We start from the raw sequence: 18,380 nt of genomic DNA on the forward strand, positions 1-18,380 counted from the left end.
ACAATGACGGCCTAGGAACAGTGGGTTCACTGCCTTGTTCAGGGGCAGAACAACCAATTTTTACCTTGTCAGCTCAGGGATTTGATCTAGCAACCTTTATGGTTACTAGCTCAATGCTCTAATCACTAGGCTACCTGCCGTCCCAGTTAACCTGAAAACCAGTGTGAAGTTTCACAGCCTCTTCCAAAGTCCTCACTTCATTGTTTTAGAAAGGGAAGACAGGCTGTGTTGGGCTTGGCAGTTGGCACCAAAGTATAGAAAGTTTTCCCACGCATTGAAAATATCTTTGATATGTCTCCAAGCAACTCGCTGAGCGGCTTTGGAACTTACTCACTGGAGGATATTGCTCATTGTTTTGGGTAAGGCTTGACTGGGTGTGCCTAGGTACTGTGATACTAGGGGCGTTTTACAACATGGCTCCCATGTCCTTGACTTTAATGTCAGATCAGGTGTATAAAAAAAACATATTTTAGGGTGTGGCTTTGGTTCCCTGGGCTGTCACGATTGGCCATTGGGAAAATGAGCACAAATAACATATTCACACTTAGAAATAAACCAAAACCCATTGACTGTGTGATGCGTTTATTCAATAACATTTTTATAATATCTATATTTCCACTTCTCAAATTAAATGTTTCAATGTAATTAAACCTACATCTATTTGTATTCCTTGTATTCCAAATATTTAGTTCAGCTAACATCTTTCAAGATCCTCACGCCTTATTCTGCACTGAATATGGTTGTTTTGGTTTTATCAGAGAGGAGGATGCTGGCACACTCACCGCCCCATGTTCTTGCTGTGGGAACAGACTTGTCAATGATGTGAATTTTCTTGTTTAACTCAGGTGTGTACGTGTCCAAGTACTCCGACTGCCTGGACCTAAACCGCTGGTACCACGGGAAGTCTGGGTACATCGCCATCATCAGACTCACCAAGGTATTTACATAGTTACGAGCCACAGAGGCGTTGCTATGTGTAACTTCACTGTTGAATGTTCCTCTAGGTTTTTTCCTTCGAAGGAGTTTTTTCCTTGCCCCCCGTGCTTCTGCTTGCTCTTTGGGTTTTAGGTTGAGTTACTGCAAAGCTCTTTGTGACAACTTCAGATGTAAAAAGGGCTTTGTAAATACATTTGATTGATTTGTTTGTTGAAAGGGCTTGTCATTCAATTCTCTCTCTTTTTGTGTTGTTCTACAGGGCAGAGTGAGAGATGTGACAGAGAACTACACAGTAAACTACACCCCTCCCTCTAATGGGTTTGACTGTCATGTATCAGAGCAGCTCAGTGCTGTGTCAGCCAACACCAGCTCCTTCCTGGCCTTTGAGAGAACACAGGTGAGATTCCTCCATCCATCTAACGTTCATCCATCCATCCATGTCACACTGTGTACTTTTCCAGTAGGAAAAAACAGTTGTAATGACGTCATTTCAACCAGCTTTGCCTGCTGGGTTTCGGGTTCTGTTGCCTTCAATTGTAAAATGTGCACTCTGTGTCAAAGCAATAAAACGGAAATGAATTTAGTAAGCTACCTCTCTAATGAAATAAGTTATAATTTATTTGTGTTTTTGCTCCAGGCGTTTAGAAAAGTTGATGAAATAGACCTGTAGATACAGTATTGATAAATACAATACAATGAGATTTGTGTTGGTCTTTGCAGTACTACATGTATGAGCTGCCTGGTGGAGGGGCTGACTCGACAGTCCAGCCTCCTAGCCATGCCTGCCCATTCGCTATAGTGGCTTTTTCCTATTGGGATACCAAGACACCTGCATCAGAGGACCAAGAGAAGAGGTACATTTCCCTCTCTCTCATGGGTTTTTCATTTTTCCAGAGTCATAGAAAATATTTGATGAAAAGGAACATCTTCTAAAACTTACAAAATTATTGATTTGTTTTTTTCTTCTCTTTTGCAGTGAGGAAGAAAAAACAGGTGAGTAATGAATCAAACTGTTACAAAGGTCCTTTTGGATAATGTTATGGTACCGTTCAATGGCATATCAGTACTACTACAGTACAGTGCATTCCTGCTTTGACTGAATGCATTAAGTTGCTCTGGATAACATTGTCTGCTAAAATGTAAATATTATTACAGTGTTTCACTACTACCCCTGGAGGGGTCAGCTCCAAATCAGCTCCCAGGTCTACCATGTGGGTCTGAAGTCTAGCACTGGACCCCTGATTCCAGCTAAACTGTAAGTTCAATGCAACCCTAGTGTGAAGGTGCACTCTCTCTCCCTATGCTATAACTTATAAATACAGTATCCTATAAATATCTCTCCAATTTACTTGATGTGGGTCGTGTCTAGTAGGGCACACCATAGCAAGACAGTAGGCAACAAAACAAAAAATAAGTTTAACTCCCTGTTTTCATGTGGTAACATAACTTGAGAAAGTCATTTTGTTTGATTTCAGTCCAACAGTAATGGCAGTTGACGGAGCCATTAAAATGTCAGATCTAAGGCAGAAATTACCAAAGGCAATGTTTGAAACCTGCTTCATCGGTGAAGGTACGTTTACAGATGTTCACAAATGTAAATGTAGGCTACTCAAAAGTGGTTTCATTCTGATAGCATTTTGCTTCAGCAGTGTCACCACAAACAAACTTTCCCAGGACTAGGGTTGCAAAGGGAGGGTATATTACTGAAAACGACCTAAATGTTCAATTCTTTCAAAGGTTTTATCTTATTTATCACAAGACATCAAGTGGCTCTTTTGGATACTTCAGATGATCACAGGTGTTTGTAATCTAGCCCTCTGTGTGGCCTTATCACATGTAAAATATATGAAATAATTCAATAAGATGATAAAAATAAGTAGAATGACAATGCTGTAAATCATTATCCTAAATATACTGAACAAAAATATAAACGCAACATGCAATGATTTCAAAGATGTCACTGAATTGCAGTTCATATAAGGAAATCCGTCAATTTAAATAAATTCATTAGGCCCTAATCTATGGATTTCACATTACTGGGAATACAGATATGCATCTGTTGGTCACAGATATCTTTAAAAAAGGTAGGGGTGTGGTTCAGAACACCAGTCAGTGTCTGGTGTGTGACCACCATTTGCCTCATGCAGCGTGACACATCTCCTTCACATAGAGTTGATCAGGCTGTTGATTGTGGCTTGTGGAATGTTGTCCCACACCTCTTTTATGGCTGTGCGAAATTGCTGGATATTGGCGGGAACTGAAACGTCCTCTCACTGTCAACTGCGTTTATTTTCAGCAAACTTAACATGTAAATATTTGTATGAACATAACAAGATTCAACAACTGAGACATAAACTGAACAAGTTCCACAGACATGTGACTAACATAAATTGAATAATGTGTCCCTGAAAAAAATCAAAAGTAACAGTCAGTATCTGGTGTGGCCACCAGCAGCATTAAGTACTGTAGTGCATCTCCTCATGGACTGCACCAGATTTGCCAGTTCTTGCTGTGAGATGTTACACCATTCTTCCACCAAGACACCTGCAAGTTTCCGGACATTTCTGGGGGGAATGGCACTAGCCCTCACTCTCCGATCCAACATGTCCCAGACGTGCTTAATGGGATTGAGATCCAGGCTCTTTGCTGACCATGGCAAAACACTGACATTCCTGTCTTGCACAGAATGAGCAGTATGGCTTGTGGCATTGTCATGCTGGAGGGTCATGTCAGTATGAGCCTGCAGGAAGGGTACCACCACATGAGGGAGGAGGATGTCTTCCCTGTAACACACAGTGTTGAGATTACCTGCAATGACAACAAGCTCAGTCCGATGATGCTGTGACACACCGCCCCAGACCTCCACCTCCAAATCGATCCCGCTCCAGTGCACAGGCCACGGAGTAACGCTCATTCCTTCGATGATAAACGCAAATCCGACCATCACCCCTGGTGAGACAAAACCACGACATTGTTGCCGGTGATGTCTGGTTAGGACCTGCCTTACAACAGGCCTACAAGCCCTCAGTCCAGCCTCTCTCAGACTATTGCAGACTGTCTGAGCACTGATGGAGGGATTCTGCGTTCCTGGTGTAACTCGGGCAGTTGTTGTTGTTGCCATCCTGTACCTGTCCCACAGATGTGATGTTCAGATGTATTGTGCTGCCACATCTGCAGTCCTCATGCCTCCTTGCAGCATGCCTAAGGCACGTTCACATAGATGAGCAGGGACCCTGGGCATCTTTCTTTTGGTGTTTTTCAGAGTCAGTAGAAAGGCCTCTTTAGTGTCCTAAGTTTTCATAACTGTGACCTTAATTGCCTACCGTCTGTAAGCTGTTAGTGTCTTAATGTCCGTTCCACAGGTGTATGTTCATTAATTGTTTATGGTTCATTGAACAAGCATGGGAAACACAGTGCTTAAACCCTTTACAATGAAGATCTGTAAAGTTATTTGGATCTTTACGAATGATCTTTTAAAGACAGGGTCCTGAAAAAGGTCTTTCTTTTTTTGCTGAGTTTAGATCGAAAGCATTCCAAACATGTTCAATGGGTGATATGTCTGAGTATACAGGCCATGGAAGAACTGGGACATATTCAGCTTCCAGGAATTGTGTACAAATCCTTGCGACATGGGGCTGTGCATTATCATGCTGAAACGAGGTGATATCGTCACGGTATCTCTATGCATTCAAATTACCATCAATAAAATGTAATTGTGTTTGTTGTCCTGCCCATACCATAGTTTATGCCTGCCCATACCATAACCCCACCGCCACCATGGGGCATTCTGTTCACAACGTTAACATCAGCAAACCGCTCGCCGACATGAGGCCATACACGTGGTGGGGCTGCGGTTGTGAGGCCGGTTGGACGCACTGCCAAATTCTCAAAAACGACATACTAGAGAAATGAACATTCAATTCTCTCGCAACAGCTCTGGTGGACATTCCTGCAGTCAGCATGTCAATTGTACTCTCCCTCAACTTGAGACATCTGTGGCATTGTGTTGTGTGACAAAACTGCACATTTTAAAGTGGCCTTTTATTGTCCCTAGCACAAGGTGCACCTGTGTAATGATCATGCTGTTTAATCAGCTTCTTGATATGCCACACCTGTCAGGTGGATGGATTATATTGGCAAATGAGAAATGCTTGCTACAGGGATGTAAACAAAGTTTTGCACCACATTTGAAATAAATAAGCTTTTTGTGTGCATGGAACATTTCTGGGATCTTTTATTTCAGTTCATGAAACAAACACTTTTCTTGTTGCGTTGATATTTTTGTCCAGTGTATAAACCATCAACTTAGTGAATACCATTGATGTTTAATTTGAAGGTTTCAGCATGAAATATCCTTTCTAAAAAAGGTTATACACTTTTATTTATTTAACTATGTCAATATGTATGTTATAAATGTTTTGTCATTAATCTTCAACTTTAAACCAGCAACATATTACCCTGCATCCCACTGCTTGCTTACCTCTGAAGCTAAGCAGGATTGCTCCTGGATGGGACCAGATGCTGCTGGAAGTGGTGTCGGAGGGCGAAAAGGAGGCAGAATGAATACACCCCAGATCACGCATAAACACAGTTCAGTTTCAAACCTAGCAGTCACGTTGTATTCATTCTAGCCTCTATGCACTCTCCTCCTCTCACCTTTTACCTTCTTTTGTGGACTTCAATGAACAACACATCAGCAGTGTGACCAGGCGAAAAAACCTGTCCAAACCATATCATAACCGCTACACACAGCCTACATCGTTGTCTCCATATTAGCTAAAGTAACGTCCTAGTCAACATAGCTAATAGAACTAATGCGTTAGTAAACCCGCTACAATCATACAGTAACGTTACAGTCTTTTTTCCCCCCAAGATGGCATAGCAGTCAGACGTCCTTTGTCCTCGTCTTGTCGTGTCCCGTGTATATATATATTTACATCTTTTCTTCGCATATCTTTTTATAATAAAAAAAAAAACATCTCAACTTCAAAACACTCTCCTTCAACCCGCCTCACCAATTTAAAAAAAGTATTATTCACCTCAATTCTAAAATCCACAATAGAAGCTAGCCAGAAGCTAGTCAGATTACTGGCTAACGTTAGTATTCAGCTAACCACTGTTGGTGGTCATCAGCTATCCTTTAGCTCGAAAAGCTATCGCCAGTTTTGTACAACGTGACTCAGACCAGAACATACAGGACCTATTTTCTCTCCATATTCCCAGATTTCTACCGCAAGCTCTGGATATTTACACCTGGATCTTGCAGCTAGCTAGCTGCTATCCGAGTGACTATTGGCTTACGTCGGTCCCGGAGCAAACATCAATTATTCCGGAGCTAGCCAGCTGAAGAGTTCCATTAGCCACTCCTGGGCTACAATAACCTATCCGGACCCGTTTTACTACCGATGCGGAGCCCCACTGGGCCTTCACGATTGGACTACCAATGTTATCTGCCCGAGGGAGTTATCCAACTGGCCCCTCCGTCGCGACGTTACCTGAACGCCCATCTGCGGCCCGCTAATCGTTAGCTGTCTTATCGGCTGCTATCTGAATAGGTCTATCGGACAATTTTCTTGGGTCACTATAACTATATCTATTTTGCCAATTGGATTGATCCCCTCTACCACATGGAACCCCACTAATCTACCGACGGAAACGCACAAGGTGGCTAAAAACAAACCCTCATCCTCTGCCAGCTTGCTACCGATGGCCCGGCTAGCTGTCTGAATCGCCGTGACCCCAACCAACCTCACTACTCACTGGACCCTTATGATCACTCGACTAAGCATGCCTCTCCTTAATGTCAATATGCCTTGTCCATTGCTGTTCTGGTTAGTGTTTATTGGCTTATTTCACTGTAGAGCCTCTAGCCCTGCTCATTATACCTTATCCAACCTTTCAGTTCCACCACCCACACATGCGATGACATCACCTGGTTTCAATGATGTTTCTAGAGACAATATCTTTCTCATCATCACTCAATGCCTAGGTTTACCTCCACTGTATTCACATCCTACCATAACTTTATCTGAACATTATACCTTGATGTTCCGGACGTCCTAGACAACCAATTCTCATAGCTTTTAGCCGTACCCTTATCCTACTCCTCCTCTGTTCCTCTGGTGATGTAGAGGTGAATCCAGGCCCTGCAGTGCCTAGCTCCACTCCTATTCCCCAGGCGCTCTCTTTTGATGACTTCTGTAACCGTAATAGCCTTGGTTTCATGCATGTTAACATTATAAGCCTCCTCCCTAAGTTTGTTTTATTCACTGCTTTAGCACACTCTGTCAACCCGGATGTCCTAGCTGTGTCTGAATCCTGGCTTAGGAAGACCACCAAAAACTCTGAAATCTCCATCCCTAACTACAACATTTTCAGACAAGATAGAACGGCCAATCTACTGCAGAGATAGCCTGCAGAGTTCTGTCCTACTTTCCAGGTCTGTACCCAAACAATTTGAACTTCTACTTTTAAAAATCCACCTCTCTAAAAACAAGTCTCTCACCGTTGTCGCCTGCTATAGACCACCCTCTGCCCCCAGCTGTACTCTGGACACCATATTTGAACTGATTGCACCCCATCTATCTTCAGAGCTCGTGCTGCTAGGTGACCTAAACTGGAATATGCTTAACACCCCAGCCATCCTACAATCTAAGATTGATGCCCTCAATCTCACACAAATTATCAATGAACCTACCAGGTACCACCCCAAAGCCGTAAACACGGGCACCCACATACGGGCACCCTCATCCTAACCAACTTGCCCTCTAAATACACCTCTGCTGTTTTCAACCAAGATCTCAGAAATCACTGCCTCATTGCCTGCATCCGTAATGGGTCAGCGGTCAGGTGACCTCCACTCATCACTGTCAAACGCTCCCTGAAACACTTCAGCGAGCAGGCCTTTCTAATTGACCTGGCCCGGGAAATGCCTTCCTCACTATTACTAGCCTGTTCAACCTCTCTTTCGTGTCATCTGAGATTCCCAAAGATTGGAAAAGCAGCTGCGGTCATCCCCCTCTTCAAAGGGGGGGAACACTCTTTACCCAAACTGCTACAGACCTATATCTATCCTACCCTGCCTTTCTAAGGTCTTCAAAAGCCAAGTCAACAAACAGATTACCGACCATTTCGAATCCCATCATACCTTCTCCGCTATGCAATCTGGTTTCAGAGCTGGTCATGGGTGCACCTCAGCTACGCTCAAGGTCCTAAACGATATCTTAACCGCCATCGATAAGAAACAATACTGTGCAGCCGTATTCTTTGACTTGGCCAAGGCTTTTGACTCTGTCAATCACCACATCCTCATCGGCAGACTCAATAGCCTTGGTTTCTCAAATGATTGCCTCGCCTGGTTCACCAACTACTTCTCTGATAGAGTTCAGTGTGTCAAATCAGAGGGCCTGTTGTCCGGTTCAATTCTTGGGCCGACTCTCTTCTCTGTGTATATCCATGATGTCGCTCTTGCTGCTGGTGAGACTCTGATCCACCTCTACGCAGACGACACCATTCTTTACCATACCACCCTGCATACCACTGCTGGCTTGCTTCTGAAGCTAAGCAGGGTTGGTCCTGGTCAGTCCCTGGATGGGAGACCAGATGCTGCTGGAAGTGGTGTTGGAGGGCCAGTAGGAGGCACTCTTTCCTCTGGTCAAAAAATATCCCAAAGCCCCAGGGCAGTGATTGGGGACACTGCCCTGTGTAGGGTGTCGTCTTTCGGATGGGACGTTAAACGGGTGTCCTGACTCTCTGAGGTCATTAAAGATCCCATGGCACTTATCGTAAGAGTAGGGGTGTTAACCCCAGTGTCCTGGCTAAATTCCCAATCTGGCCCTCAAACCATCACGGTCACCTAATAATCCCCAGTTTACAATTGGCTCATTCATCCCCCAGGTCGTTGCCGTAAATAAGAACGTGTTCTCAGTCAACTTACCTGGTAAAATAACGGATAAATAAAAAAAATAAACAAATACAATTCTGTATACTTCTGGCCCTTCTTTGGACACTGTTAACAACCCTCCAGACGAGCTTCAATGCCATACAACTCGCCTTCAATCGCTCGTAAATACAAGTAAAACCAAATGCATGCTCTTCAACCGATCGCTGCCTGCACCTGCCCGCCCATCCAGCATCACTACTCTGGACGGTTCTGACTTAGAATATGTGGACAACTACAAATACCTAGGCGTCTGGTTAGACTGTAAACTCTCCTTCCAGACTCACATCAAACATCTCCAATCCAAAGTTAAATCTAGAATTGGCTTCCTATTTCGCAACAAAGCATCCTTCACTCATGCTGCCAAACATACCCTTGTAAAAATGACCCATCTTACCGATCCTGACGATGACGATGTCATTTACAAAATAGCCTCCAATACCCTACTCAATAAATTGGATGCAGTCTATCACAGTGCCATCTGTTTTGTCACCAAAGCCCCATATACTACCCACCATCGCGACCTGTACGCTCTCGTTGGCTGGCCCTCGCTTCATACTCGTCGCCAAACCCACTGGCTGCAGGTCATCTACAAGACCCTGCTTGGTAAAGTCCCCCCTTATCTCAGCTTGCTGGTCACGATAGCAGCACCCACCTGTAGCACGCACTCCAGCAGGTATATCTGGTCACCCCCAAAACCAATTCTTCCTTTGGCCGCCTCTCCTTCCAGTTCTCTGCTGCCAATGACTGGAACGAACTACAAAAATCTCTGAAACTGGAAACACATCTCCCTCACTAGCTTTAAGCACCAGCTGTCAGAGCAGCTCACAGATTACTGCACCTGTACATAGCCCATCTATAATTTATCCCAAACAACTACCTCTTCCCCTACTGTATTTATTTATTTAGCTCCTTTGCACCCCATTATTTTTATTTCTACTTTGCACATTCTTCCACTGCAAGTCTAGTATTCCAGTGTTTTACTTCCTATATTGTATTTACTTCGCCACCATGGCCTTTTTTTTCCTTTACCTCCCTTATCTCACCTCATTTGCTCACATCGTATATATACTTATTTTTCTACTGTATTATTGACTGTATGTTTGTTTTACTCCATGTGTAACTCGGTGTTGTTGTATGTGTTGAACTGCTTTGCTTTATCTTGGCCAGGTCGCAATTGTAAATGAGAACTTGTTCTCAATTTGCCTACCTGGTTAAATAAAGGTGAAATAAATAAATAAAAATAAATAGTCAGTAAGCAGTTAGACCGACGGGCCCCGGTGGCAATAAAATAATAAAACCAAAAGCTTACCTTGACTTGGAAGAGTTCCAGTGTTGTGTTGGTTAGTCATAGCCAGCTAGCTAACATAGCATCCCTCTATTTGAGCCGGGTGTTTATTTAACTAAACTAGCAACAGTTAAATTAAACTGAAAAGAAATTACAATGCTTGCTTCTCCTTCATTTTTTAATAAATTAATTTGTTCAAAACTGTTCAACTATTGTTTTTCTCTCTCTTGGAGTCAACTACTCACCACATTTTATGCACTGCAGTGCTAGCTAGCTGTAGTTTATGCTTTCAGTACTAGATTCAATCTCTGATCCTTTTGATTGGGTGGACAACATGAGGTTACTGTAGACCTTCATTGTTTTAATAAATTATTTGGTGACATATGAATATATTTAGTATAGATTTATCTAAAAAGGATAACTTTTTTAATGTTTTACCATTTTTACTGAGGAGGATGGTCCTCTCTTTCCTCCTCTGAGGAGCCTCCACTGATCCCATTGCCTCAGGGTATTGTTTGGGGACATTGTCCTGTGCACGGTGCCGTCTTTCAGATGGAACGTTAAAACGGGTAACCTGGCTCTCTATAGTCACTAAAGATCCCATGGCACTTATTGTAAGAGTAGTTGTGTTAACCCCGATATCCTGGCTAAATTCCAAATCTGGCCCGCTTACTCTTATGGCCACCTAATTATCCCCAGCTTCCAATTGGCTCATTCACTGTATCTGTTCCCCTGGTAAAATAAGGGTAAAATAAAAATGTTTAACTGGTGGCAGTTGTGAAAAAAGTTCACCGCAACGTGGCTATACGACGACACAGATAATATAGAGCTGGCTGGCTTCTCCGTGCATCAGCAGCACAGAGCAGCTATGTCTGGTAAGACGAGGGGCGGGGGTGTGTGTCTATTTATCAATAACTTCCAGTGCGCGATATCTAATATTAAAGAAGTCTCAAGGTAATGCTCGCCTCTGGTAGAATAACTCATGATAAACTGTAGACCACACTATCTACCAAGAAAGTTCTCATCTATATTATTCGTAGCTGTCGATTTACCACCCCAAACCGATGCTGGTACTAAGACCACACTCAACAAGCTGTATAAGGCTAGAAGCAAACAAGAAAATGCTCATCCAGAAGTAGCACTCCTAGTGGCCAGGAACTTTAATGCAGACAAACTTAAATATGTTTTGCCTCATTTCTACCAGCATGTCACATGTGCAACCAGAGGAAAAAAACTAGAGACCACCTTTACAGACAAAAGCTCTCCCTCGCCCTCTATTTGGCAAATCTGACCATAATTATATACTCCTGATTCCTGCTTACAAGCAAAAACTAAAGCAGGAAGTACCAGTGACTCGCTCAATACGGAATTGGTCAGATGACACGGATGCTACGCTACAGGACTGTTTTGCGAGCACAGACTGGAATATGTTCCGAGATTCATCCAATGGTATTGAGGAGTATACCACCTCAGTCATCGTCTTCATCAATAAGTGCATCGACACAGTGACTGTACGTACATATCCTAACCAGAAGCCATGGATGACAGGCCACATCCGCACCGAGCTAAAGGCTAGCGCTGCCGCTTTCAAGGAGCGGGACACTAATCCAGATGCTAATAAGAAATACTGCTATGCCCTCAGACAAACCAACAAACAGGCAAAGCGTCAATACAGCAATACAGGACTAAGATTGAATCCTACTACACCGGCTCTGACGCTAGTCAGATGTGGCAGGGCTTGAAAACTATTATGGACTACAAAGCGAAACCCAGCAGCGAGCTGCCCAGTGACGCGAGCCTACCAGATGAGCTAAATGCCTTTTATGCTCGCTTCGAGGCAAGCAACACTGAAGCATGCATGTGAGCACCAGCTGTTCCAGACGACTGTGTGATCACGCTCTCCCGTAGCCCATGTGAGCAAGACCTTTAAAAAAGTCAAGATTCACAAAGCCGCGGGGCCAGACGGATTATCAGGAAGTGTACTCAAAGCATGCTCGGACCAACTGGCAAGTGTCTTCACTGACATTTTCAACCTTTCCCTGACCAAGTCTGTAATAACTACATTTTTTAAACAGACCACCATAGTCCCTGTGCCCAAGAAAACGAAGGTATACTGCCTAAATGATTACTGCCTGGTAGCCATGAAGTGCTTTGAAAGGCGGATCATGGCTCACATCAGCACCATCATGCCGGAAACCCTAGACCCATTCCTATTCGCATACCGCCCCAAGAGATCCACAGATGACGCAATCTCAATCGCACTCCACACTGCCCTTTCCCACCTGGACAGAAGGAACACCTATGTGAGAGTGCTGTTCATTGATTTCAGCTCAGCGTTCAACACCATAGTACCCACAAAGCTCATCACTAAGCTTAGGATCCTGGGACTGAACACCTCCCTCTGCAACTGGATCCTGGACCTCCTGACGGGCCACACCCAGGTGGTAAGGGTAGGCAACAACATATCATCCACGCTGATCTTCAACACTGGGGCCCCTCAGGGTTGCGTGCTTAGTCCCCTCCTGTACTCCCTGTTCACCCACGACTGTGTGGCCAAGCACGACTCCAACACCATTGTTGCGTTTGCTGATACCACAACAGTGGTAGGCCTGATCACCGACAACGATGAGACAGCCTATAGGGAGGAGGTCAGAAACCAGGCAGTGTGGTGCCAGGACAACAACCTGTTCCTCAATGTGAGCAAGACAAAGGAACTGATCGTGGACTAATAGGAAAAATGAGGGCCGAACAGGCCCCCATTAACATCGACAGGGCTGAAGTGGAGCGGGTCCAGAGTTTCAAGTTCCTTGGTGCCCACATCACCAACTAACTATCATGGTCCAAACACATCAAGACAGTTGTGAAGAGGGCACGACAACACCTTTTCCCCCTCAGGAGACTGAAAAGATTTGGCATGGGTCCACAGATCCACACAAAGTTCTATAGCTGCACCATCGAGAGCATCCTGACCGGTTGCATCACTGCCTGGTATGGCAACTACTTGGCATCTGACCGTAAGGCGCCAAGGTTCCTGACATCCAGGACCTATATACTAGGTGGTGTCAGAGGAAGGCCCAAAAAGATGTCAAAGACTCCAGTCACCCAAGTCATAGACTGTTCTCTCTGCTATCTCACGGCAAGCAGTACCGGAGCGCCAAGTCTAGGACCAAAAGGCTCCTTTACAGTTTTTACCCCCAAGCCATAAGACTGCTGAACAATTAATCAAATGGCAACCAAGACTATTTACATTGACACCACCCCCTCGCCCCCATATGTTTTTACATTGCTGTAACTTGCTGTTTATTATCTATTGTTATGCATAATCACTTTACAAATTACCTCGACTAACCTGTACCCCCGCACATTGACTCGGTACCAGTATCCCTTTTATATAGCCTCATTATTGTTAATTAATATTCTTGTTACTTTTTGATTCATTTAAAAAATATATTTTTTCCCCCTAAACTATCAAAATAAAGAAAGTTGCACACTCCATGTATAATCTCCCAGCAATTTAATGGGTATTTACCAACGTTTAGGCACAGTGATTTCCGAAACGTTGGTAAATACCCATTAAATTGCTGGGAGATTATACATGGAATGTGCAACTTTCTTATTTTGATAGTTTACAGTTTATTCGCCGTTAGTCAGCATCTCCACACAAACTACTATTCTGGGTGTGCGCCAGCTCATGTTTTTATTTTTTTCCCAGCCTGTTGTGTTGACTTTATTTTATTTTTTACTTTCGTTTATTTAGTAAATATTTTTTTAACCAACAATGCAGTTCAAGAAATAGAGTTAAGGCCTTTAAGAATTTCACGGAAAGGTTCTACCTGTTGTATTCGGCGCATGTGACAAATAACATTTGATTTGATTAGATGCTTTTTTCATTAATTAGGCTATTTTCTCTTGAACCATATGGTCGATCTAATATATGGACACAGATCTAAAAAAAATTACACCATCTACGAATATATATATTTTTAAGTTATTCAACTATAAATCACCAAAGTTACGATAGATTACCATAGATCTTCAGTTAATTATGAAAATTACAGAAGATTCCTGTAACTTTGATAAATTACCAGTAGCTTTGCAACCCTACCCAAGGATATTTTATGTGTTGCTTATCTGAATATTTATCCAGCTGTGAGAGCTTTACAGAGCTTTTTTTTTTTTTTTTTACCATTTAATGATATTGAATTGTATGGTTTTTCAGTTTCTCTGGAAGGAATGGGTTGGAGTCTGTATGAGCTGGCACCCAGTGAGGCTGATGACACCTCTCTCTCTCAGCTCACACAGGAGCTCAAGGAGAAAGACCTGGTGAGCGTTCATTGTTCTTAAAGTCGACTGACAGGTTATTGGAAGACCGGAATGGAAAGGGGGATACATAGTCAGTTGTACAATGCATTCAACTGTAAAGTGTCTTCCGCATTTAACCCAACCCCTCTGAATGCAGTTCATTGTTGTGTTGTCAGACCTTGATTGTAAAAAATATTCTTCTTACCAACAGGCCCTCGTAATACAACTGAATGATAGTGGTTTCCTTATACTGTTACATTCATCTCACTTCCTCACATATGAAGGTAAGACAAAACCTGTATACGCAACATATTGTATTTAAATATATTATAGATAGAAGCTAAATATCTAACTTTACATTATACTTTTCAGATGCTGGGTCCAATAAGCCAGAGGTATTGCAGGGGATGTTTGTGTTTCCGGATTCCAGAGCTATACAACGAGGTGTGTGTGTGTGTGTGTGTGTGTGTGTGTGTGTGTGTGTGTGTGTGTGTGTGTGTGTGTGTGTGTGTGTGTGTGTGTGTGTGTGTGTGTGTGTGTGTGTGTGTGTGTGTGTGTGTGTGTGTGTGTGTGTGTGTGGCCAACACCTATGCCCTTGTATACAGTAAGGTTTTTGTCTATTCTTTTATCATTTATCCTTACGTAATGTCTTTTTAATTATTTTTTTTACCACAGACACCAAGATCTGCTCGAAGAAGCCCTCCCTCTCACCAGAGGGCCTCCAGGTGGTGCCTGCACTGAACTACGCAGAGACAGAGGTGGAAAAGTGCCTCCCTGAACAGAGTGGGGAGCTACGTGGTTTACTAGAGCAGCATATCCAGAGCTACGCTGCCCTCATCCACCCTGGGCTTACTATCAGTCCATCCAGGGAAGCCAGCATCTTCCCAGATCAGTTTGATGTTCCTGATGCCCTCAAATATCTCTACTCCACCCCAAAGTGGACTGAAAAGGGATGGAAATGTCTCAAGTCTTACTTCCACCAGCCGGGCTCCTTCGAGCTCTCTGTATCCAGGGCCACGGAGCTCCTGGCGGCTGGACGAGAGGAGCGAGGGGATGAGCCAGATGATGACGTCTACTACTGTCTGTCATCTCCAGAAGGCCCCCCCATGACTCCTGCTAGTCTGGGTGGCCCAGAGGAGGAGCAGTCAGGGGGACAGTCACCAGGAGACACAGCCACATACATAAGTAATACACTGGCAGTATCTACAGAGGACTTTGAGAAACCTGGTATGACCAAGGCAGGCAGTAATGCACCAAATAAAAGAGTAGAGGAAGAAAAGACCTTGTCTTCAAAGGAGGTGCAAGACAAGGTGCAACATGTGCAACCCAAGGAGGTGCAGGAGGAAGTGCCCTCTGATCTTACCAAGCCTGTCCCAGCAGGGGACTTTGGGAAACCTGTCTTGAAGAAGGCTGACAGTAACGCACCAGGGACAACTTTGATTCCAAAAGAGGTGCAGAAGGAGCTTCCCTATGATCTTTCCCAGCCTGTTGTGTTGGCAGATGATTCTGGGAAGCCTGGGAAGAACAAGGCCGTACCAGGGGTAGGAGTAGAGGATGAAGGGACACATTTGAACGCAGAGGATGTCCAAGTGGATAGGCAAAAGGAGGTGAAAGAGGATATGCTTTCTGATCTTTCACAGCCTGCAGAAAACTTGAGGAAAGCTGGCCCAGCAGCGTTGGGTAAGGCAGACTGTAAAGCACCAGAGGTAGGAGTAGCGAATGAAGGGACAAACTTGCACCTGAAAGAGGTGCAAAAGGATATGCCCTCTGGTCTTTCACAGCCTGCAGTCTCTCAAGAGGAATTGAAGAAACCTGGGCCGGCCCTGGCAACCAAGCCCAACATTAAAGCAGTAGAGACAGGAGTAGAGGATAAAGGGGGGGATTTGCCTAAGAAGGAGGTGCAAGAGGAGATTCCATGTGATCTTTCCCAGTTTGCAGTGTCGGCAAATGTTTTTGCAATAGCCGGTATGACAGTGATGACCAAGGCCACAGAGGTGACAGAGGTTTCAACCTCACCTGTATCAGGTGACCTCCCAACAGTGCTAGTCATCACTGCCACTGAAGGAACTGCAACCGTTGTACCTCACAATGAGAACTTTGGCTTGATCAATACAGAGTCAATCACAAAGAACTCCTCCAGTTTGCCACCAGCCAAAGTACAGGAGAGGGGTGGAAGTGCTCTCAATGGGCAACGTGGCATGGCCAATGAGGTCAATAATTTATCTACATCAGATTGGAGGAAACGCCCAAGGAAACGGCGTAGATTTAGCGGGTTGGGTAAACGGGTCTTGAGGTCTTCGGCAGCTGACTTTGAAGAGGAAGAAACTGAGAAGGGATGTTTGGATTCAAGTAAAGTCTACTCATTGAAAAAGAGGAAGGAAATGACAGATTTAGTTCAACTTAACCCATGGAAAAAGAAGGAAAGGATGGATGTAACCCAGGTTCGTCCATTGAAAATGAAGAGGGAACTAATGAATTTGATCCAAGATCTGCCTTTGAAAAAGAAGAAGGAAAGCAAGGATTCAATTAACTTTTACCCATTCAAAAGAAAGGAAAGTGTGGATCTAATTCACGATGGCCACCCATTGAAAAAGAAGACAGATCGGTGGGACTTGAAGGCAATCATCTCCGAATGCGGTAGAATCTTTGTCCCTCATGGTTCCGCAGTTATCGCCAAGGATATAGAATCTTTGAAAGTTATGGGGAAAGTGATAGATCACAAACAATGTGCTGATGAGATGATGGTTGAAGCTTGTATCAAAGTACCCCAACCCATAGAAACAGGAGATGAACCTGGCCTAGAGTTGATAAAGTCAGATGAAAACAAAGATCCACACATATGGAGTTCAGACAGTAAAGACCATCCACCAGAGGTCAAAATGGCTGATGTAGACAAGATGGCCTCTCAGAAATCCTCAGAACTGGTCCAGAACAAAGACATGGATTTTCCTTCCTTAGAAAAACACAAAAAGAATAGTCAATTTGTTGCAATATCCCTCAGTAAACTAAAGACAGTTTTTTCAAGAAGGGGAAAGAAGAAAACGCCTCTCAAACCTGTTTCAGAAGATCAAATGTTACCATTGGACAAAAAAAGCAAGGCCGATGCTGGCATGGAAAGTGTTCATTTCAGTAATTCCTGCAAAGATACCCCGGACAGACCCACAGGTGCTGCTGAAGTTGCAAAGGAACAGACATTTGGCCTAGACCCAAAGTTTGCACTGGCATTAGGCTTGACTCCTAGGGAGTTGCATAATAATGCACCCAAATCTCCAGAAAAAAGTGATATTCCACTGAAGCAAGACATTCAGAGCAGACTGGACCTGGTTACACTTCAAGCCACATCTGACCAAATGTCTGAGGCTTTGCCTAGCTCCCCTTCAGCAACAATAACCTTAACGGGTCGGGGGAGCCCATTAAAAATGAAATGCAAGCCTGCAGACTCCATAAGGAAAAAATGTAAGTTCTCTTGGGAAGTCATGTAGTTGTTGTCAACCTCACACCATGCAAATAACAAAACATGCAGATTTGATTTGATTTTGTTCTCCTAAACCACACACTTAATTAGATATTGATATTTGTCGTCTTCATAATTGAGTTGTGATTTCAGTTCATTTGTGCTGAATTTTGAAATATGCCGAAATGCTAAAATAATATCTTTGTCTTGAATTCCTGATGATTCTGTTTCTATATATCTCTTTTTCTACCTGAACTGCAAAGCAACACTATGAAGTTAAATGTTAATAGCTTCTTGCTATTCTGGTCCCAGGTCTGTTTGTGCTGTAGTTGACAAGACAGCACAAACTGATCTTGGACCAGGCTAGCCTCTTGCCACCTCCGTTGCCTCTGCTTTGTCTTGCTGTGTGTCGTGCTGCTGTCCCCCATTTCAATCTAATACAAATCATAAAACAATTTGGT

At 43.7% G+C, this 18,380-nt stretch overlaps 1 protein-coding gene across 3 annotated transcripts in view; it reads left to right on the forward strand.

The window, feature by feature from the left end:
- LOC115109709 (uncharacterized) overlaps positions 1-18,380 on the forward strand; it is a 40,702-nt gene that overhangs the window by 12,311 nt on the left and 10,011 nt on the right. For all 3 annotated transcript variants that reach the window (XM_065009894.1, XM_065009895.1, XM_065009896.1), the window contains exons 5-14: positions 846-937; positions 1,196-1,333; positions 1,657-1,790; positions 1,913-1,929; positions 2,092-2,191; positions 2,412-2,506; positions 14,383-14,486; positions 14,677-14,749; positions 14,838-14,909; positions 15,141-17,921. In XM_065009894.1, coding sequence (XP_064865966.1) covers positions 846-937; positions 1,196-1,333; positions 1,657-1,790; positions 1,913-1,929; positions 2,092-2,191; positions 2,412-2,506; positions 14,383-14,486; positions 14,677-14,749; positions 14,838-14,909; positions 15,141-17,921 — 3,606 coding nt within the window. The remainder of the gene's footprint in view (positions 1-845; positions 938-1,195; positions 1,334-1,656; positions 1,791-1,912; positions 1,930-2,091; positions 2,192-2,411; positions 2,507-14,382; positions 14,487-14,676; positions 14,750-14,837; positions 14,910-15,140; positions 17,922-18,380) is intronic.

The sequence above is a fragment of the Oncorhynchus nerka genome, linkage group LG25 (genome assembly GCF_034236695.1).
Source record: "Oncorhynchus nerka isolate Pitt River linkage group LG25, Oner_Uvic_2.0, whole genome shotgun sequence".
NCBI lineage: Eukaryota > Metazoa > Chordata > Actinopteri > Salmoniformes > Salmonidae > Oncorhynchus > Oncorhynchus nerka.